This window comes from Neopsephotus bourkii, unplaced genomic scaffold (assembly GCF_033783945.1).
Source record: "Neopsephotus bourkii isolate Nb327-2 ecotype Australia unplaced genomic scaffold, CSIRO-AGI_Nbou_v1 NB_1037, whole genome shotgun sequence".
In the NCBI taxonomy this organism is placed as follows: Eukaryota; Metazoa; Chordata; class Aves; order Psittaciformes; family Psittacidae; genus Neopsephotus; species Neopsephotus bourkii.
This window is the reverse complement of record NW_026901526.1, coordinates 1,350,849-1,373,944: the sequence shown is the minus strand read 5'-3', so window position 1 is coordinate 1,373,944 and position 23,096 is coordinate 1,350,849. Positions and strand designations below refer to the sequence as shown.

The 23,096-nt window shown below is 37.2% G+C and overlaps 1 protein-coding gene across 4 annotated transcripts in view; it reads left to right on the top strand.

Moving 5' to 3' along the window:
* RAP1GDS1 (Rap1 GTPase-GDP dissociation stimulator 1) overlaps positions 1–23,096 on the top strand; it is a 97,501-nt gene that overhangs the window by 12,330 nt on the left and 62,075 nt on the right. For 2 of the 4 annotated variants that reach the window (XM_061360939.1, XM_061360940.1), the window contains one exon: positions 21,155–21,262. In XM_061360939.1, coding sequence (XP_061216923.1) covers positions 21,155–21,262 — 108 coding nt within the window. Of the gene's footprint in view, positions 1–21,151; positions 21,263–23,096 lie in introns of all 4 variants that reach the window. The other 2 variants (XM_061360941.1, XM_061360938.1) reach the window with 1 other exon arrangement.

Here is a 23,096-nt window from a genome sequence, read left to right as displayed (position 1 = left end):
AGTGATGGGTAATAAAGTGATGCCCAGGGTGCCTTCATATTTGAGATGACTTGTAGAAGTCTTGTTTTTAAATACTCATCATGGTTTAGTAGAATTAATGGTAATAAGATTGGTGTACAGTTTTGAGGCTGCAGTGACTCACAGCTGTGGAAGCCAGAAAAAAGCTGCAGATGTTTGGTACACTGAAGAATTTGTCATACAAGGGAATTAGGAGTTCTATTCTCAAAAGAGTAATCGGATCAGTTTATCATATTGTCAGACACAGATAAGGAGATCAGACTTGTGCATTAGAGAGAAAAGGTAGATGTGCTAGCCATGGGTGACAAACTGACTTGTTACTGAAAAAGTGAGAGCACTGACCTCTATCATTTAAAAAAGTCCTATTCAGAGGGGGTCTGTAAACATTAATTCATCTAAATAGCCTTTTAAGTGAGAGAGTGAAGATAATACTATGTTTAACTACATGAAAAGTGAAGCAGGAAAATAAAACCAAATTTAGCTCCTCCAATCTGTTTCTTTAAAAAAGCAAAAAAGAAAGCCAAGACAGTAGATTGTAAGGTGTTTCCATCTCTACCGTTTTCATGCAGGATTTAAAGTTAATATATTGGAGAAGGCTGCTATGGACCCAGATAGGGTAATAGGAAATAAATGAAAACTAGATTTTTACCTTGAACTCTGAAATGTGCAAGTAAACAAGAATGAAAAACACGCTGTGCAAAAGAGATACTGGTTTGATATATGTGAAAACATTTGCTCCTACGGTTTAGTTTTCTAGTGTAACATTTCATCATTAAAAGAGATACCAGGGTAGAAAGTGTGTCCTAATGGCAACCAGCATTTTCAAAGGCCCATGTTCAGACCACAACTTCTTACCTCAAAATGTGAAGTTTCTGGGTATTTTTATAATTTCATTTTACGCATATCATCTTGTAACAATTGATAGGCTGGGAACTTCCTAATCACTTGTTTTAACAGAAACATAGAGACTTAATATAATTTTGTAGTTTTACAAGTAAACAGTTCACAAAATCACGTTTATGGTACTTATGCTCTATTTGTGTCATGTACAGTGTCATCTCACAAATGTTGAGATTTTTTAACTGAATTCATGTTTTTAGTACTTTTCAAGTAGAAATAATAATATTTTCTTGGTATTAAAATATTGCTACAGAAAATGAGCCTCATTCAAGCTCTTTTTGTTTGCCTTTACAACTGAAGACCACAGTGAAAAGAAGTCTGTCTTCTCTGGTCTTTAAAGTTTTGCTGAGATCTTCCTGGAATAATATGATGGACTTACAAAATCAAGATAATTTTGCATCATACTCAACAATTGCCTTTACCCCATAGTAAGACTTAGCTTCCATCATATTTTACAATCAGTCTGTCTTATATGTGGGAATTCAAGCAGTAACAAAAATAAATACAACATTGAGTAAATGCAAGACAAGAATCTCACAATAAAACTTAACACTATTTAGCAAGAGAAAAGAAATAAATTTTATTCATGCAAAGGAGTGATCTCTTACCAGTGTTTGAGGATGTTTCTTGAGCCCTAAATGTTTTGTAGAACAGAAGGACATTTACCTGTTTGGAAAGAAAAGGAAAATATTTGTTACGTAAGAATTAGACAGTAGGAATAGTCAGATCAGGATTTTTCTAATCTGTGTTCCACTTATTTTTAGTAAGGCCAAGCAGTTGCATTTACTGTCACACAGCAGGACTAAGACGTACCTGTAAGAAGCATGTCCTGCCTGGAAGCACTGTAATAAGCCCTGTGGTGGGAACAGTGAAGGTGTCTTGAGCTGAATTTTGAACAGATTCATGGAATCATAGAAAAAATACAGAGCTGTCATTTAGAAATATTTTGAAGCAGGACTGTTGCCAACACTAAAACCAGATTAACTGTGACTCTAGCTACTACTCGAAGCCTCTGTAGTCTTTGTAATGTCCCTTCAGGTAGCTGCAGGCTCCCCTTAACCTCCTCTTTGACAGACTAAAGAAGCCCCCAGCCTCCCCTTTCATGTCATGTGTTGTCATCTAGGTAACACTGTCCCAGACTTTCTCCAGTTTTTCATTATCCTTGTGATCTGGGACACCCAGAACCAGACAAAGAATTTTAAGACACACAAATCCTTGCCAGGCATCAAGCAGAGCCTTGATCTGCTGGCTGCGCTCCCAATATAACCAATATACTGTTTGCTTTATTTACCTTGAGAGCATGCTGCTGCCTCATGTTTTACTTGGCATCCACTGTAACCCCTGGGTTTATTCCCAGCCTGCATAGATGCTTGGGGTTATTTTCCGTAGCCGCAGAACTTGAGGTTTATTCTTGATGAACTTCAGGAGACTTCTGTTGATCGTGTTCACAGGTTTCTTCCGAAAGGTGCCTCTGGATTCCTACTTGGTGTGCCAGACATTCTCCCAGATTCAGTGTTGTCTTCAAAAGATTACAGATGCGTATCTGCCTTCAGGCCATAGTGGTTTCAAACACAAACTGCATACTCAAAGTGTGCTATTTAACCAGCCCATACAGGGCTGTGTACACTCACATTTGACTTCATGATACTAAGTAAAACAGTGATGAACACTTAGTATGTGTGACTGTAGGAAAACTGAAAAAGTCTGTATACTTGAAAAAATCTCTAGGAGTATTTGTTAGACTAGCATTTGCAGTTTCAAGTGAACATGAGTTACTGGCAATCATTTAATGACAGTAGCTGCAATAGAAGTGAATAGAGGATGGCAAACCTTAATTTGTAGACCTCCAACAGACTTAATTCTGCAGAATCACTCTTATGATGAAACATGAATTCTCAGGTCTAGCATAAATAGGATCTCAGCTTTATGCATGGAGCATTACTTAGCTGATGAGGAATGCATTGAGATTGACATGCAGGACCAATTAATGGCAAACCATTGCATCCAGATCTCCCAGTGATTCTCGTGAGACCCATACAAAGCTAAGCGGGGGACAGTGCATACATTGAGCTTTCTCTGATATGGAATAAAATGAGCCAGGATGTGTAATTAGAAGCTCTTCCAAGTCCCCCAGTTTAGTCATAGCCACAGTCTGTCTTCCATGGCCCATATCTGACTTAACTATAGAGGTAAAAGCCCATATGTAAGTTAGATTGATTTATCCCAACAGTGTGCTTTTATTTGTGCTTTTTATTTTGGTTTTTTTCTTCAGCAATAAATTTTTATCAACCTGGAGCAAAAGGAAGCTTTTCCAAGATAGATGAGTTTACACTAGTGGAGTTTTCTGTACCATCTGCCATTATTTTTATCCCTTTGCAGCACCTACAGTGTAGACCTGAAATAGGACAATCAAAACTTCTCCTCAGCTAGAATAATTCCTTTTGACAGAGGCATTTAGTACTTCTGTAATGGGACATAACTGCACTGTTTTTCAAGGGATTATCACAGTGGATCCTACTCACAGGATCATGGGGAAGGCAAACTTCAGTATAAAATCTGGGCAATGAAGAGACATGCATTTTCTGGAATGTTTTAGATTCTTCAGTGCTAACAGAGTTTTTAGTTCTCTCCCTCTGGGCCTTCCTGTAATCTTTTTCTGAGAGGAGTCCACCTCTGATTACATGTGGGAAGTGCTGACATAGAATAGGGGAGTGCTTAGTCTGAGAAGGCCTAATGTCTAGATGAGATACAGGAGCTATGCATGTCCTGTCATCTGCTGGATTTATAGGGGATTTGAAATCACCAGCAATTGCCAAACTGCTACTCATTGTGCCTAGCTGCCTGTTTCAATAGGACATGAGGAATGAGAAAGACATCTTTTTAGCTGGTGCTTACAGCCGAACATTAGCAATTTTCCTGATAAACATTGCTTTAAGGATCAATTGCTGACTGTATTAATTAATATTACCTCAGTAAAATTCCACAAGGCTTTTGTGTGTCAATAAAATGGGGAGGAAGTCTATTAAACCTGATAGTGCTTTTAAAGGAAGTTTTTATTCCTATATGCAGCTTCTGGAGGTAAATGGAGTATGGCCAGCAACAAAGCTGCACTGATCTGTGCCTGCTGATACAGAAGGATGCTGGTCTATTCCTCATCTCATTAAAACCTCAGTATATCAACAGTAGTTAAAATTGGCAACAGCTCTTTCCCCCTGTAACGTGACAAATTCTGAACTATTCTTTTCTCCACTTCCCCTTCCTTCCACTTTTAAGGGACCAATTCTAATTGAGAAAATAAAGTGTCAGAAGAAAAACAGAATTGGAAAACTTAATAGGAGAGATTCTTTCCTCAATTGTGGCCCTTTTGTGGCTGGCATCTGTGGGAGTTACAAATTCCTTGAGAGGAATTTCCTTGGAGCAAACACTATAAACATGCAGTATAGAGAAGACTGCTGTTCCATAATGTTGGTGGAATGATGCCTACTGGAGGATGGGCTAGGGAATGTTGTTGGAGTTTTTCAGACTATTGACAGACTGTTGGAAAGATTCTTAGTGTGCTAAGGGCTGCAGCGTCCTCCTTACATGCAGGAGCTGGCCAGGAAATCACGTCTCAGAAAATCATGCTAGGTTTTGACTTCTCTGCCTTCTGAAATACCGCTGCTTAGCCCTAATGGTGAAAGGACTGGCAGTCGATAAGTAGCTCAATCCTTCTAAGAATCTGTCTATGTTGTCAGTAGTTCACTGACATTATAGACCAGAGTAACAGCACAACTGCAGTTAACAGTGATACAGTTCTCTGAGACAATGATTGAAAGTGGCATAAAATAAATAACATGAATATCCTGAAATACTGACTTACTGCAGTGGAAGTTTCTCTGTAGATGCGTGGTTGTGACAGACTACATTACACATATGCTCTGGGTTTTAGGTGCTTCTTCCCAGTGTGGCATTCACAAACCTTAGCCAGGAGTTTTGGCTGTCTAAATAGTGCCTGGAGAGTTCAGAGTAGGATCAGCTACTGAGCTGAGCAGGAAACCACCTATAATTAATATGCATGCAGTTTTCTGTTCAGCACAGTTTCTGGCTTAAGCCCAGGGCCTGGAATTATTTCTTAAGGGTGGATGCCTGCACCTTTTCTATAAAAGTTTGAAACTCAATTCATTCTTTTCAAATGTGAATGGAGGAAGAGGCACATCTGGGTTACCACCTTCATCCTCCTTGGGATAGGCATACACTTATGCAGGAAAGTGAATAGTCCAGGCTTTTTCTCTGCCTGAAATTGAAGTTGTGCCCTCAAACAGACCAGAAAACCAGGCCCAATAGTGGCATGCATTCATAACCTGTTAGTCAAGGCATGTTTTTTAAAAGGTGGAGGTGTTTAGTTCCAGCACTTTTCCCTGTGACTGCTCATTTGTTTTACGCAATGACTGCTTAATATAAAATATATCTCAACAGAAAAGGTAGGAGATGTTTCAGTAATCACATGGAAAACATAATCTGATGTGAGTATGTTCCTGGGAAACTGTGTTTAAATCCTTTCAGGTAGAGAATAGCATTTGGTTAATTTTTGTATTTAGGCTAACATGAAAAAGGCATTTTCACATTTTTACAATCTGCTTTCTGCTGGATGCTAGTGCCTGTCTCCGAAAATTCCTGTATTGTCTGTGTGTATGGGGCACATTTGATAAAGGGCCAATAAGTATTTCTTTCAGAAATCCTGATACGGCTGATACATGAATTTGGTTATTAAGCTACCTGAGAGGACTAGGAGAGTTTTGGATTTGGGCTTAAGATGAATGCATGTGGAACTCTAAATTTCTCCAAAATTTGGTGGCAAGTAAATGGGTCCATGAGAGGCAGGCTGTACAAACCTGAGCTGTTTTGTTTTTCTTCTTTCCCTGTGATTAAAGGATCAGTCAAGATCTGCTTGGTCATCAGAGGTATAAGTGTCTTAAAGTACAGTGGACATTCTTGATTTTGAGGCCATAACATTTGCACCTGTATCCATTTGTGACAGAACCTTGCATCCCTTCTGAAACACAACCCAAGGACTTGTTTGTTTTCCCCCTCTGCTATTAGCTCTGCCCTTCATCCTTGAGACCTGCAGATTGTATGCAGAGCCTGACCCCTTTCAGTTTCTGTCAATATGACTCTTTACTTAGTCTGAGAGATGGTTATTAAGCGGTGAAGGCAAAGCACTCCTCCACTTCTTGCGGGGGAAACAAATTACTTGCAATTTAATGTGGCAAGTGGCGTTTCACAGAAATATTTTGCCATTAAAAAATATATATCTTTTTTGAAAAAAACCACTCTAGATTGCCTTTTTTATTGAATTTCCTACAAATACGCGTGTCTTGGGAGTATTTGATTTGTTTTTGTGATGTTGTCCAAACACATCTGGTTGCAGAATGAGGGATTAATAGTTTAATTTAAAGTCATGAGGTACATGACATACAAAGCGTTTTCTTTTGAAGATTCCCCTGCCCTGATTTGCACTGATTTTCAGTGGATACATGTTACATCTTCTCACTCATTCAAATGTTCATTGTAGTTGTCTGAAGTAATACTTGAGGCCTATAACGTTTGGATTGTGATTTACCCAGCTGTGCATACATACTGTAATGTGCTGCCTCAGTACATCAGTATCATGTATACTGCATTGTCACTGTTGTATAATTTTTACTTAATAAAGCTTTTAAATGGTGTGCAGAGGTAAATGATCACTTGTAACTGCAGCAGTCACGCAGAATACTAGTGGAAATCATTCTCTAAAATAGGGTTATATTCAGCATTTTCTGCACCATTTTGATTTTGCCATCTGATTATGCAGTTTTATGTTAAGTTTTAAATGAAAACGCAGTTGAATCCTTTAGAGAACATCTGAGCTGATCATATCACTGCAGAGTTTTTACTGATGCTCTACATCTTATGCATTCCTAAATGAAAGCAAATAACTGCATTAATAGGTAAATATTAATAGAGGGATTAATGTCTACTAATCTTAGTAACACCAGGTTTAAGGCAGTACATGATATCTGTAAAAGCAAACTCTAGCGTACATTTTGGCCCTAAAAGCTTACAGACGAATGATACTGACAAACCAGTCTTGAAGTTACAGTATGTAGGCACCACAATCTGCCTCCAAAGTGCATATTGTTGATTTAGGGCCATTTTAGTAATTTGTGCTAAACTGCTATATTGAAGGATTAGTGGCATCAGACAGTCTCACCAGCCAAGCAGTGCCTTCCAGGATTGACTCAATTTCCTTCGTATCCATTAGAGAATATTAAAAGCCTTTTTCTCCAAGGCATAAGGACACTGTCAAGCTTCTATCAGTCCTTCTATGGTTAGGGAATTTTGAATTACAGGTTTTGACACATTTTCATGAGGAAAGGCACATTGTTATGTGATAGACTTTCCATCCCTTCCTTGGGACAAAAATGTTTTGCCCAGAATAACTTTAGTAGGAGAATACAGGCAAACAAGTGCTTACCACCATATGAATTTTTAATTTTAAGGCATTGGTAAATAAAGGAGTTTAGAGTCACATATTAGATATGCAATCAATCTCTTTCAAACAAACTTGCACTGAAGACCAAACAATAGCACAAATGGAAGGTCACTTCCATTATGAACTTGTTTGCACACACTCATCAAATCCAAACAGTGTATTTGCAGGGCTGAAAGCTTTCATGCATAGGATGTAATTATCATATAGCTTGTAATTAGAAGTTATGATTTTTTTCTTGTAATTTTCTGGGAAATTAAAACAAATTAAAAGCAAATTTTAAAAGTTCTCTAGAGAGCAACATAAAACACCATTAAAACTTCAAATCTAAGGAATATGTGCCCTTCAGGACATCATTGGGAAGACCCCCAGCCTGACAAAATGCAGAGGCTAAAACTCTCAGTCTTCTGCAGAAAATTGGTAAAAAAACTGAACTGCCTGTTTACGTAAAAAGATAACTGTGGGGACAGCTATAGTAGATCAGCTGGTTTTGGATATGTGTGTTGTGTTGTCAAGAAGGAAAATGGAATTTGCGCGAGTGTTGCATAACAGAATGTATTACGCCTTTTTAATTAGGATCAGCTAAGTTGTTTTATTTATGACCTTTTTCTAATTTGTTTTTTAGCTTTATTTTACCAGTCATAGGTTTATAATTTTATATTGAGATCTCTGTATAAAATGTGCCCATAGAAGTTGTCAATACCCCACCCCTGGCAGCTCAAGGCCAGATTGAATGGGCTTTGAGCAACCTGGTCTAGTGGAAGATGTCCCAGCCTATGGTAGGGGGCTTAGAACTAGAAGATCATTAGGGTCCCTTCCAACTGAAACCATTTTATGTTTTTATGTAAAGGAACAGAATATAAAGTGACCTTTATAATTATAGCAGGATAAATATCTACTCTCTTTGCAGAGGTTTCATTGAAGTGTGCTGTGTGAGCCCTCAGTCTTTCGATGTCTAGTGTTAGGATTTGTGTCAGGTGTCAGAGAGGTTACTCACAGAGATAACACGCTAAAGGAATTATATCAACACAGGATACCATGGTAGCAACTGCCTTGGAGAAACTCAAGTCAGTAGCTGGACCAGGAGAAAATGGGTTGCTAGAATCCTCTGATCAGCCTTTAATTTCAAACTAGCTGCTTCAAGATCCAGCAAAATAAATAATTTCTTACCTTGGAAAAGGACTGGGAAATTCAAGCCTCTGTATTTTAACAGTTTTTAAAGGGCATAACATTCAGAAAGATGCTCAAGGTCCAAACTTCCTTCTAGAATGGCATGTACTTGCAGGCAGGTACAACAATTTATATCCCATAATCACATGCAAAAAGACAGTAGCAAAACAAAGAAAAGTTATTAACTGACAAAAATGTAAGATTTCAGACCAGGAGCAGATTACATGAATTGTTTATTTTCAATTAAAACTTTACTTAAGGTGTGAAGATACCCTTAAAAATGTAGCACTAAGTAATGTGTAGAAAGATTATGCTCTGTTATTAGGTCTTTTATAGTCTTTCCTTAAAATTTCACAGCTTTTTCTAGATTAGTCTCTATTTTCCACAACTGAGATCTATTTTATTTTCTGTAGTAGATTGCATTTTGGGTCCTAATAATATATGTTACGGCTTTGAAGATTGGAGTAAATAGTTTTAATTAAGTCCACAGCCAAGAGTTGAAAAGAGAGTGTCAAAGCAAAGATCTTTCTATTCAAATCTTTTCCAAAACTCAATTTTTTTGAATTGCCCATAAATTAATTAAAACAACAATAATAAAAAAAAAAGTCTATATTTTTGCAGTTTTATTCCTTTTAGTATCTCATTACATGTCAGGGCCTCCAACTGTTTATGCGCATATAGGAAGAGTACTCTAACAAATAATCCAGTAAGAATGAAAAAGTTGCTCACAGATAAGTGGTGACAGAATCAGGCACTTACCTCTCTTCTGAGTGCTTATCCTACAGAGAATTAAGGTGTAAATGAATCCCATTAATATACAGGTTTTACACTTGATTCAGTTAAAATGTCTGGAGAGATAGGAATGAGGAGGGAGTGTTACTAAACCACTTTTTATAGCTGAAATGGCATTTTTGTCTCACTGTATTTCTCACATCCCAGACCATTGATCTTCTAGTTGAGTCTGGTGGAGCATTCAGTATAGTTTTACCTCTCTTTTGATTCAACAGAAGTGGATCATCTAGATTACCTCTGCCAGTCTTGAATCCTCCCTGATAATTTGGTTATTTCTGTGATTATTTTAGTAGTTGTTTTCCACTGAAGGCTGTAGACCAAGCCAAGATTATGATGTATACAGCCTTACAAGATAGACTCATGGCATCACACAAAAAATGGGGACACTGGGGACATCAGAGGTTACCTAATACAGCCCTCTCTACCAAGCTAGGTTAACTTTGAAGCTAGATTGGGTTGCTCAGATATTTTTTTTTAACTGGGGGTGGATTTTCTTTTTTTCAAACCAATTTTGGTTTTCCTAGGCAAATTTGAATATAAATTACAGTGTAAAATTAATTTATTTTCTATTACATACACTTTTTTTAGCACAGTGTCTAGAGAATAAATCTATGACCGATTTTGGCAGTAAAAAATATATACTGCATGTATACTGAGTATAATACCCATCTGTTCCTGAAATCTCTCTCACTGCTCAGAGCAGTTCTTGAGATTTGTTTCCCCTGTGAAGATTTTTGTCACTGAACGTTTCTCTAACTTGCTGTCTACCAAGGCTGTAATTCCCCGTACCTACTCCTATTCTGTTGGCTCTGATCAGGTTGAACAGATTCTTGCTATATTTGCAGGTTTAGAGCTACTAGGTTTTCACTTTCACTTTGTATTTGCCTAATAAGGAACTTGAAGCAGCAGCAGACTGAACAATCCTAAATGTTAGAAAAAATACATAAACCCAAGCAACAACCCAAAGCAAAACCTCAGCAGTTTACTTTCAAGGTTAGCTTCAAGTTTACATGCAAGTAAACTTGTTAGAACCTAGCCATCTGTACACTATTAGGTACATATTTGACAACAACAACAACAAAAGGTAAATAAAAAAAGCTGTCAAATGACTCCTGAACATTCAAACAGCCCAAAGGCTCTTTGTGTGGTAATTTTGGCACAGCTCCTAAGTGACCAGATGGAATTTTATTAACACTCAACAGGCCAAGGGCTGAGGTTTTATTTCTTAACTTACTATATTTGAAATGCTTGTAGAGAATGTGTCAGGAAGCTTGATATTTTCTCCTACTACGCAAAATTACACATACACCGTCCCTTAGTGCAGAGATGTTGGCTGCTTCAGAAGTTGTCATTTCTGTAAGGTGGGTAAGAAAAGAGATATGAAATGTATGGTAATTTAAATATCACAACTTTTTAGTGGATTTTTAAAAAGTAGTTTAAATACACAATTATGGTCATATTAAAAGCAGAATTTATCAACAGGCTTTTTATTAAACAGACTTAATGTATTTTTATGAGAGAGAACAAAAATATCTTAAATATTAAAATAACCTTGATTTCTGTCATCAAAAACCACTGACAGTAGTGATGTCAGATTTCCATTTAAGGACTCTGGCAAACATATAAAACAATGTGAATTTATGTGAATCCTCCTTTTCTGGCTTCGTCATGGCCTGATTATCAGTAAGGAATACTTGAAAACTGAGAAACTCCATTGTCTCTGGTAAATCCCAGGATGATCCTCAAACCAGAGAGCTGTAGCAGCAAAGAAACAAAATTTGTAACACTGTGGATTCATCATTTGCCCTTTGCCTTTAAAGTGCTTCCTTGTGTATTCAAGCTTTTCTGGAAACTCATGATAGCTAGTGTGCTGTGTTACAGACTGGTATTTCATAACATCTAATGGAAAAATATTGATGTGACATGTAATTAAGAGTTATTAGTACTAATTTTGAGCCTGGGTGTCTTATTTGGGCAAAATTCTCACTGCTGCTGGTAGAATATGAGCCTAAGGACTTTGCACAGAATTAGATCCTGGTAGCGTAAGTATAGTTAGACAGATGTTGTACCGTGTACTTACACTGTGTAATTTATAGGTACTCGCATAGTGTAGGCCAAAGACCAGATTCAGAGGTTGTTGAAGTCATTGAGAGTTTTTCTCAGCTGCTTCTTCAGTACTGTTGCCAGATCAGGAACTTTTTATCCTTACCCTTGTGTCGCCTGATTTTAATTAAAATTATCTATTGATTTTATTTTTATTAAAGCCCTATTTATTTTATGTATTAAAAATCTATTTATTTTATTAATATATAAATTATTATTTTATTTAAAATATTTTATTACTAACTTATGTATTGAAAAAGCTAAGAGTAAATTAACCGTGTTACATAGATTAAGAATGTATATATCAAATCTAAATCATTGTCCCACATGGTAGCATCTTGCAAATGTCTATTCAGACTAGCTTTGGCATTACATTTATGTTATTTGTTGCTTAACAAGCCATATTTTGTACGGAACTTGGAAAAGTATGGAGAACTGGGAGCCCTAATAAATTACGCAAGGGAGGAAGACACCAGGTTTTGTTCTAATGTTATATATCAATTAAATCAGTTTGTTCAAATATAATAAGGAAATAATTTAAAGGAAAATTAAGAAATATTTTAGGAAAGTGTTTTCTCCTTACTTGAGTAATGTCTAAATTAGCATTTCCCATCAGTAGTCAATTAACTTGAATCATGTTAGGATCAAGACTTTTAGAGTAGGTATGGTCAGAAAAGGTTGCATGCAGTAGTGTAGGCAAAGATCATCCCAAAGAAAAGATCAGTCTGATAGCTCACAGCTTTAAATGTGCCGTTTCTAGCCTGTACTATTTCTGTACATTAATTTTCTTGTGTTTGTTTTCTATCACCTGTTCTCTGTTCTTGCTGTCTTGACAAAGTGTCTCTTGCTTGCTAGATTAAAAGTGATTCAGGCAGAAAGTATCTGGAGAAGCAGAAGAGTAAGGGGAAAGAAGACAAAAGAACATAATAAAACAGTTAATGCAAATGAGAAAGAGAGGCAAGCCCTACTAGTTGCATGTGGTTGCATGCGTACATAAGCTTTTCTAATATTCCTGCTCTTTATGGTTGTCTATTTGTAAGTAGTATAGCATTGTAGGGAATGATAACATTGATTTACTATTAAGGTTACCTCTTTATTTACAAGATCCTGTTTCACTCATTTACTGACTCTTCAGGAAGAGCTATATTCTGTGCCAAGTATCTGCTTTAGGCTGTCCATTTTCATTTGGTTGGTGGGTGTTTTGTTTTAGTAGCAGCAAAAAAAACAGGTCTGGACTATTGTCTGAAGTATCAGTAATCATTTTTTTCATTCTGTGCATAGAGTGGGCAGTCATTCAGGATAATTAGTGAGAGAGACCTTCTGTTGCTTCAAAGATCCTATGTTGGGTTGGAAATTGATGCTCTTAAGGTCCTTTCCAACCCTAACTATTTTATGATTCTACGATTCTGTGTTGCTTTAAACCCTCTTATGTTGTGGTACTTGGAAGCCTCGTCATAAATTAAGGAGGAGTGGGCATGTATAGGGAATAACTGGTCTGACAGTTAATAGTTGAATGTTCCCACAAAGAACTGACACACAGTTCCTCTAGGAAAACATGCTAGGCATTTTTTTTAAACAAATATATCCCTGGCAGTTTCTTATCATATTTCATGCTTTCTTGATACCTACCCATGATATGTTGCAGTCTGCTTTATGTAAATTTTGGGGATGATTCGTATCTGCATCTGAAGGCTCCAAGGGAATCTAGAATGTGCAGTATCACTGGAACCTGAAAATCAGAAGCTGTCTCATGTTGGAACCCTCAAATTCCCACACAAATATTTTTGACCTTAAATTTTCCAAGTTTCAGTTCTGCCATTCACTCACATAGTACGTTGATTCCACCTTACCTTACAAATACTCAGTTAAAACAAGCACATTGATACCTTTGCAAAACTATGACATAATGATACTGACTTCATAATTGCCAATGAGAAAGGAAATAATCCTTCAGAACAGGATTTTGTAATAGTATCTGCTAAATAAGACTAAAACCACATACCAAGGAGAAGAATAAGACATTAAGTAAATATTCTTTGACAGCATTTGTCCTGTAAGAGATGGGCGTCCCTTGGACAAAAACCCTCCATTATTCATCATGTGCTTGGCATGCACTATATTATATGGCAGATATTTTACGTGGTTGAATATACGTGGGTTGATTGAATTCTGGAATTTTCTGCGTTTTTTAATACGCAACTATGCTCCCCAGCATTTTTCACATCAGCTGTCACATTATATTGCTGCAGATCAGCCTGAGGCAGGAGGAGGGAGTGTAATACCCATCACACGCAGCAAGCAGAGGTCTGCAGTGGTGCTCTTTCTTTAACAATGTGTTTTCACATCCTTAATTGTGTTCTCCTTCTTTTTTCTAAACAAGCTGTTCAGTGCTTTTGTCTAGAGATAGCAGTGCTTCTGGTCTCAGTGCTTCTACACAGTGTGGCCAGTAGCATAGGTTTAGACAAAATCTGTCAGTGTGAGAATATTTTATCTATTAAATAATACTGTGTTTTTGTTAGCCAGTTAAACAGAGTGAGAAAAGTCCATGTACAACATGATCCACAGATGTTTGTCTTTTTATATTTTCTTTTGCTTTTGACATACATCTATGCCCAAGATATTATTTCTAACAAGGGTGTGATCTCTTGACCAGGAAGAAGAGTTGGTAATTTCATCATGTAAATACAGTAGGAAGGGTAGGAAGATTGCTACTGGTGTGCTACAGTACCTGCACAGATTTCCTTGGAAGAGGTTTAGAGACTCCGGGTAACCTAAGTGGATGGATAAGAGCTACGCAAGTTCCCAAGGTGCTAAAAAGTTAGGCTTTTGACTATCTTGCACCCTTTTTGTCTCTAAAACATTTTCTAGAAAGTAAGGGAAAAGGGTAAGATCTATTCAGTAGGGTGACTCTGAAGAAATTAATTGTGATATGTATGAATTTATGAAGTTAATATGTTTATTAAAAGTCATATGAGCATGTGAGAATTAAAGCAGAGGACACAGAGAAAAATTATGTGTTACTTGGGGTTGAAACAATAAGACCTTCTTCTATTTAGAACCCAAACAGTTTTTCTGTGAAATTTGATGCTCTAAAATCTTGATACAACACTTCACCTAAGTTAGGTTAAACAGGCATCTTACTTTCTTTGTTATCAGTTTTATAACAGAACATTGAACAAAGCCACTGAAGTGGATTCAATTTCTGTTGCTGAAGATGTGTATCTTTACTGTTCACTAAGGACCCAATGAGAATTTTAAAGGCTTTTGTCTATTAGCAGTCCAAATTAGTATTTTCTATTACACTCTGCATGTCTCCTGGACCAGAAAAGATCTTTCAATAAACTGAGACCCATATGTCTTGTTTAGTCGAAATAATTGCTTTTTCTATCATTATGTGATTTTAAAATCAAATTAATCCAGTACAGATTCTCTTTATCAAAAATACATTTTTTTTTATTATGAAGAAAATCTATTTAATCCTTCTGTTAGGACCTGTTTTAAGCAAGATTTTTAGGGGCTTATTGTGAATCAGTAGAAGTTGTTATGTTGGTTTCACTGAATTTTGATCAGTTTGGACCTTAAGATAATTCCACATCTTCAGTGTTTAATTATGAAATATAAAGATACCTAAATCTATACAAAATTTTCCGAGGGAAGTGATACAAATCTTCCAAGATTGTGCGAAATAGTCTGAAATGTCGTTCTTACACCTCATCCTTTGCAAATCAAGATTTAAATTCTGGGGAAAGGATCATTAGCATGCAGAAACCAATCACAGCAGCTATATAGATCAATGTACCTTACAATAGTGTAAACATGTTTGTATTAATATATATTATTTATCTATAACTACAGTAAATAATAAACAAAATTATTTTAAAATATCTCAAATTTCCCCCAAGTCAAAAAACCCCAACAAAACAGAAAAGAAGAAAAAAAGTAATTTTAGCTAATCTCTGTTTCTGTTTATCTTTAGGGTTGATCTGTTTAATTCTATTTATGGGCATATTATTAAGGGAGTTCAGAAGTAGAAAACCCAGTAGTACACCACTATTTTTGCTTAAAATTAACATGAATTTTATAACTAACTGAAAATTTTGCATTGGCAAGAGATTCCAAGTGAACTGAATGCTGGCTGATGCTTCTTTGTTTAAGTTTCTATCCTGATTTTGAATACAAACTCAGTAGTTGTTAGCATGTATAGGGTGACCTGATAATTACCAAAAATAATCAGGTAGCTTACTGCTCAGGTGGCAATGAGTCATAGAGTGTCAGTATTTTCAGGTAATAAAGAAGAAACTCCATGGGAGATTGAGGTGTCAGAAGAACAGATGTGGAAGCAAATGGATAAATGAAAGAGTAACAAGTCTCTAAGACCAGATGGTATATATCTAAAATTTAGAAAGTGTTTAAGAATGAAGCAGCTGAACTGTTGACAAAAATAGGCACTCTCATTAAAATTAGTTACTATGCTAGAAAAGTAGAGCAAATGTACCTAAGTTAAAAACAGGTTGCAGCAGGAGCCATGCAGTTAATGATCAGTATTTCCCTAGAGCTAGTAAGATTAGTTGGAAAAACAAACAAACAAAAAAAAACCCACCTGAATGAACATGGTAGGGCAGAAACAAAGCAGGATTGCTGTTAAAAATCCCTGATTAAGATGTCTGGATTCATAGATTTAAGTGTTAATCTGGTTAGAGCCAGTATCAGCCTGAGGACCGGTTCAGCACCAAAGATGCAGCTGGTAACACAGGAATTACCTTACTGGCTGTGAAGAGATCACAGAACCCAAATCTTTTCCAGCTTGCTGGTTCCAAACAGATGGCCAAACACATACAAGGAAATTTATTTGTCCATCTTCTTTTCTTGGTCAGTGAAATCACTGAGGTGCAATGTGACAGTGCAAATGCTATATGGCCCACTTGCAGCCAAAAGACTGTACCAAATTGTCCCATTTCTGACTGTGAATAACCAGTAGCTGATGTGTGGGAAAACAGTTGGCAGGGCAGAAACAGGAGGTGGGCAAGTACAGTGTGGTCATCTCCCAGTTTTCAGTAATTTGATGTTTAGGAATTTTTTAATTCAGAAGTTTTACGCATATCATAATATTAATAACCATGCATGGACTTTAGCTTCCTCATAATTTTTTTCCTAATTGAATATATTAAAAGACTGTTTATAGTTCCAACCTCTTAACAGTTCCACAGTTAAATTATATGTGGTGTGAAAATATAGTTTCCCCTCTGCAGAACCAGCACCAGACTCATGCTGCACCCGTGCACCCTGAAGACATGTTGTGTCTCTCCAGAGTCAAGGGAGCAGGAAGCATACAAGAGCACTGGTGCAGCCAAAAGCATCTTACTCAAATGATGCTAAGTGAGAAGAGCCACCTGCAGATAAAACCAGCATAGCCGCAGCACCTGTGTTTGTCAGCTTTCTGAGATGTGTTTCTCTGTGCCTGGAGATCCTTCTTTGACGTTGCTGACTGAACAGTGCCTGCAGAACAGAGTCAGTAATTCTCTGGCAGCCTAAATTTCCACAGCAACCAGATGTAAGAGGGCCTGGTAAGGAAAAGGGGCAATTGACTGATGGCCAGCACCTCCATCTCCCAGCTCTGACCCGGTACACCATTATGTAGCAGAGAAGCTCGGTGGAGTAGAGGTTTACATAGCACACACAGATCCATTTTCTGTCTGTGTCAGACAGTTACTAATCCAGTTTGTGAGTATGTCTGATGGGTTGACCCAGCTGTGTTCTGGCAGCATGTAAAACACTGCATTCGCAAGGACCCTTTTATCTGTTTGCCATTCCTGAGGAGTAAAATGCTGTGGGAATCCATTGAGTCACACTGGACTTTGCTTTTCGAGAAGCACTGTTACTTCTATTATTTTTAGGAGGAAATAGCCAGCTAAGTTTCTCCTGGCATTACCTATCAAAAACTAATTCTTTACCACTGGCCTCTGACAGCATATATCTACCTCCTGATTAGATGCCAAGTTAAAAACTTCCTGGATGGGATAAGAACAGCGAGTTGTTTCTAATGGTGGATTTGGGTGGTTTGACAGAACACACTGTACACTTGGGGAGTGATTGAGGGCAGCTACTGCAAAGAAGGGGGGGAGTACTTTTTGGCAGTGGCCTAAAGACGAAGACAAAGTTCTTTTGACCCAATAAACTGTATGTGTTCAGGCTATTTTGCATGTCTAGATAGATAAACTGTTGTATGGGACTAGGTATCTTCTGACAAGGTATCCAATGGGAAGTGTCTTAGCTTTTTCTTGTATGCATTTAAGGACTCATAGTGTGCATACCTGACAGCTTATTCAGTGTCCTACAAAGTAATGGGCTGTGATAATTTTAGGCCAGGCTTCGATGCTTTCTTTGGGGAAGGGATGTCTGAGGTCATTAAAGACCAAAGGCATGATACAGATCTCACCAGTTGCTGGGCTTCCTAGTGCAAAAAGTCATTCAGGCCACATATGTCTACTCTTTAGACAGTCAGCTTCAGGATCCATATAGGTTAGTTTGCACTGAAATTCTTGGGAGTTAAAGTCCATACAAGTTCATGTAGATGTATAGACTTAAATTTTTAAGACATTTATGCCATTATAACAGAAAGAGGCTTATAAAACAGCATAATTCCTTCTGCTCAGTCTGGCATCTGTTTCCTGAGGGGCAGTGAAACAGCTCTGAGGCTAATAGAGCCACTATCCCTGTAATAGCAGAACTGCTTGAACTCCTAATCTGATCAGTCTGATTCAGTATTTCTCACTTCAGTATCTTTTAATTCTGAATTCCTTATCTGTTTATTTGCACATATAACTTAATAGTTTCTGTAATAACAACAGTATATAGTCTATCAAATGGTCTACAATATTCCTACTTATGTTTTCTTTGACAGTAGGTTTCAGGCTGCAGTAAGTTTAGAGTTGTAGGCTTGTTAGAAAGCCAAGGATAGCTGGAATTTATTTTAGAAACAGTTCATACATATGGTTTCTAATTTAAGTTTTACTGTTTGAAAAGTAGTTATAGTATCCAATCATATCTAATGAAATAGCAATTTGACACATATTACAACATAGTTTCATAAGACAGTTTAAAAGTAACATGGCATACCACTGCCACAGGTGTCCATTGTTTCTTGAAGGCTGCGTAAGTCGATGTTAAATGTCCTTGTATGTCAGCAGGATGTATACATGCTTGGTACCATGAAAAACTGAGTTGGTTGTCCTAGGGAATGAAATATTTGGATAGTTGCATTTGAAAATTTTGCCCTAAATGCACAATTCTACATATCATATGTAACTGTAGAGTATTAAAATAGTGGGCTTTCACCAGAAAAGCTTAACATTGCATTGAGCAGAAAGGGGCAGTAGAAAAAAAAAGACAGGGGAGACCTTCCTAATTCTATTGCAGGTCTGATGTGACATGAAGTAGAAGAAATTACAAGTATTTGAGGTAAAGCACTTGTCCTTTTCACAGTAAAATAATAAGTGAGAACTTGTGATTTATTTGGCACATGTACGGAAGAAGAGGCTGTAAGAGAGAAATAAGGGCTGGATGTGCTCTCCGATAACAATAGCCTCTCCCTCCATTGGCTGCAACATCTGGTGTGAAGGTGAATTTCTTACCTGTGCATTTTCTTCTTCCCTAGATTGTGGGAACCCCTGGTTTTTTAGTCTTCCTACTATAAATGGTTGCTACAGTTTCAAAGCTAAGTGTGTGTGTTTACAGGGAGATGAGATGCCTGTAGATGGAAGAGAATTAGTGCTATATTAGTTGAAAACTGAAGAGAAGAATATGAGAGGGTGAGGTAAGTATAAGAGGTCGAGCGCACAATGTTAAATTGTAGAACTGGGTCTAGTCACTGGGTACCCTGTACCAGTGTCTTCTGACAAATTCCAGTGGTATTTCCTGAATAATTTATTTAAGCAATGAGACTTTGCAGTGCCTGGTCACCTCTGCTGTTAGTTAAGCATCATTCAGTAAATGTGCTGCTGTAAGCCTGCTAGAGAGCAACATAAGTCAGTACAAGGGAAAATTATAAATCTTCTTTTTCTTCCAGGAGATGTCAGTTCAGCGTACCAAGGAGATTTGGTAATGGGCAGGTTTAAGATCTCAAAGAGCACAACCAAGTGCAGCTGCCCCAAAGACTTTTACAGAGTTGCCTGCACACTGCTGGCTCTTTGTATTTAGGAGGAAAGGGATTCCTGGCTATAGTGTAGTTAAGAGCATGTTTGTTACTGAATAGATAAATTAACTGCCTGATAAACAATTTTATTATAAATTTCATACCTAAATAATGAGCATACAGAATACTGAGCTACAAAAGCATATGCTAATAAAAAATGAAGCTGGGACAAAGCCACAGCTTTGGCTAAGAAGCAGAGCACCTCCAGGAGGAATGAGATTCTACCATCTTTGTGGGATGCCTGCTGTGTCTCCACTGAGCGGACAGTGCCTCAAAGACCACGGGAAGTTCTTGCTATGCCTCCTTTCCTTTGCGCCATCCCATATGTGGGCAAGTGAAGAGGAGGCAAGGCACAGCAGCTACCAACTCGCCTGTGAAGGTGGCTTCCTACATTGATGTGAAGCACTAAGCTGCTGTTCACACAAAGATGATACCAATGATGCATTGCAAAGAGACTGTACCTATGGTTCTGTAGGACTTGGATCAAGGCTTTTTGGTTAGTCACTGAGGAACAAGAGACAGCTAGACAGTATTTAACATTATTTGTTTTGAGTAACACTTTCTGCTTACTGACAGAGTTGGCATGGAAACTGAATCAGCACTCATTTTTTAAAAGGGTAGTCCATTCAGAGTGAGGTTAGTCATCAGCAGGCAAACCAAAGAGACTCAGGCTGCAGCTGCTAACACTTATACCTTGCTGATGAATAGGCAGAATATTCAAAATGGTAGCAGTCATATTACCCTAACTTTTATGAAAAAAAAATGCATCTGTTGAGAATTATATTTTGTGATTCGCATTTGGGTGTTCATATTTTCAAGTGGGGAGAGTTATTTAATTATCTAAAATCCACAACAGAATTTTATATTTCTAGAAGATGCCTTATGTTTCTATGGATCAGTTGAATTTAAAGAGTTAACACAGTTCATACAAACAGTGCTGCTTGTAACGTTGTGGTGGAAAATGGTATAATACTTATAAGACTAAAAGCTTAACACTATGCGTCTGTGAATGTATAGCCTAGATGGAAGCCTACACAGCATGAAGAAAATGGCATTTTCAATTACTTTGACTTTATTGATGAAAAAAAATCAAGATGTGTTCGTTTCCATCCTATTTCCCCTCCCACACACACACAAGGACAGAAGCACAGAAACAGCTGCCGGTTTTCTGCACGAACTAGGCTGAGAAAATATTGATGGCTAAATTGCTGTTCAGTGGCATTTCGTAAAGTGCCTGCTGGCATCCTGTTCTCAGATACAGAATGATAAATGTATATTTAAATTTGACAAGTTTAATTTCATCTATAACCTTTGACTCCTGGCTTTTTGTATCCTCAGGATAGAGACCATAAATGCCTTCTTCATTGATAAAGGATCTTGTTTACTTCACAGTAACTATTTACATTCAAGGCTATAATGCTGTTACCACATTGAGAAGACTGATTTCTCTTTTCTTTGTGTTTACCAAGCAGATAATCTAAGTGATGCCCTGAAAAAGCTGGAGATAACAACCACTGACAGCACAGCAGATAGCTTGGAGGGATGCTTGGACTGTCTGCTTCAAGCTCTGGCACAAAATAGTAAGTTGTACGGACCTTTCAATTTTTAAATCATATAATCAGTGAATTAAAGTGGAGGTAATAAAATGTGGCAGAAAGACTGACACACAAGCAGTAGGCTGCTGGATTGGCTGTTCCGGATTTTATTGTGGGGGGTTTTTTTAATCCATGTATCTATAACATTCAAGTAACAATGAAGACAGTGGCAGGTATTTGGAACAGCTGTAGTCCAGTCCTTTTTCCAATATGACGAAGTAGCATAATTACTTTTCCAATTTATCAGTCAAGAAACAAAGAACAGGGATGAACAGAAAAGCCTGATATGATGGGGACAGAATATGGAAGCTGCTGGTGAATTCTGGTTAGAAGAGCATAGTTTCCTATTTGTCATGTATTTTTCCTCATACTTCTGATTACATATTTCTTGCTTACCAGTAGTTTCAATTAGAAGAAGTAGGCTGGATATCCAAATTTGACATGTGTTATAATAACAAAAATAACTTAATAATGGAACGAGATGTCTTTTTCACCAAACACTGGAATGTATGTCCCCACTCACAGTAAACAGCACAGTATGGTAAATGAAGATAACAATTTATAAGACTTTTCTGAGTTTAACTTTCTTAGTGCTTCAGTTGGTGGTACAAGAAAAATCTGTGTACCATTTCAGGTTGAAAAACTTGTCAGGATAGATACAAGCTATGATTACAAATTCTTGATTTAAAAAAAAAGTTAGTCCTTTGTGAATATCAATACACACAAAAGTACATACTATTAATAAGACTTGTTTCTTTCCTGTGATGATATTCTATAAATCGCAGCCTTTTGGCTTAGTTGGTGTAAAACGTGTCATGAGATTTTTGCACAACAGAATATAAGCACCATCCACATCAAATAAAATATGAATTATGAGTCTGTGTATTTAATGGTAGTGGGGTTTTAATTCTGGTTATTTTGCGAGGAGATGTCAGCCAGGAAATAATAAATATTTGCTTATTAGATCAGTCATTTTTTTGATTTTTTGAAGAGGCTGAATCATTTTTCTGATGGATTTATTTAAAAGGTGTATCTGATACTTTAATCCAGCTTCCAGTTGGATTTGGTATCTCCGGTACTATTAAGCCAAAGAAATGCTTAAATGATAAGTGCTAAAAAGAAGATGGTATGAAAAGTGTCAAAATACTTAGTGTAAATAACAGAGTTTACCATTTTGCCTGTGAAGGTCACATAGCTGTGTCACAGAACAAGTCTGGCAGATGCAAAATAATTTTGACTAATGTACAGCAAACTTATCAAAGTCTACTTGCAGCTAGATGACTCTTCTATTTCATTCTAGGGATTTGCTTGTCCTTCCAAAATCTTTTCTCTTCTAGTCTCATATCTGCCAGATCAGATAAACAGTTTGTTACAATTTTGACCTCTCTCTTTTGGGTAGTTTTGAAAAATTTAGCTGGAATCCTTACATGATTTACCGTTTTCTTTGCATGTAAGTTAGTAACATGAATATATGCCTGTTGAGCTGCCATATGATATACATCTCCATGTATATTCAGTTGCCAAAGACTGGGGGCAACTAAAATAACTTGCTGAAAATTAGATGGGTTAGGTGAGACAGCTCCTTTAACAGCTTGCTGGTGATTTAGGAACCTGTATATCAATTCCCTTTCAAGTGAATTAGATGCTTCAATACCTGAGTTTTGTTGAGTCTCTTTGGACAACAGGCTTTAGTTCTCAAGACAGTCTGAAGATTTTTGGGGAAAAAAATCCTCATAGAATAGAGATTTCTGGTTTGGAATAAAATTGTGAGAACAGCAGTAAATTCAAAAGACTTCAGAGATTAATAGATAGATTCAAG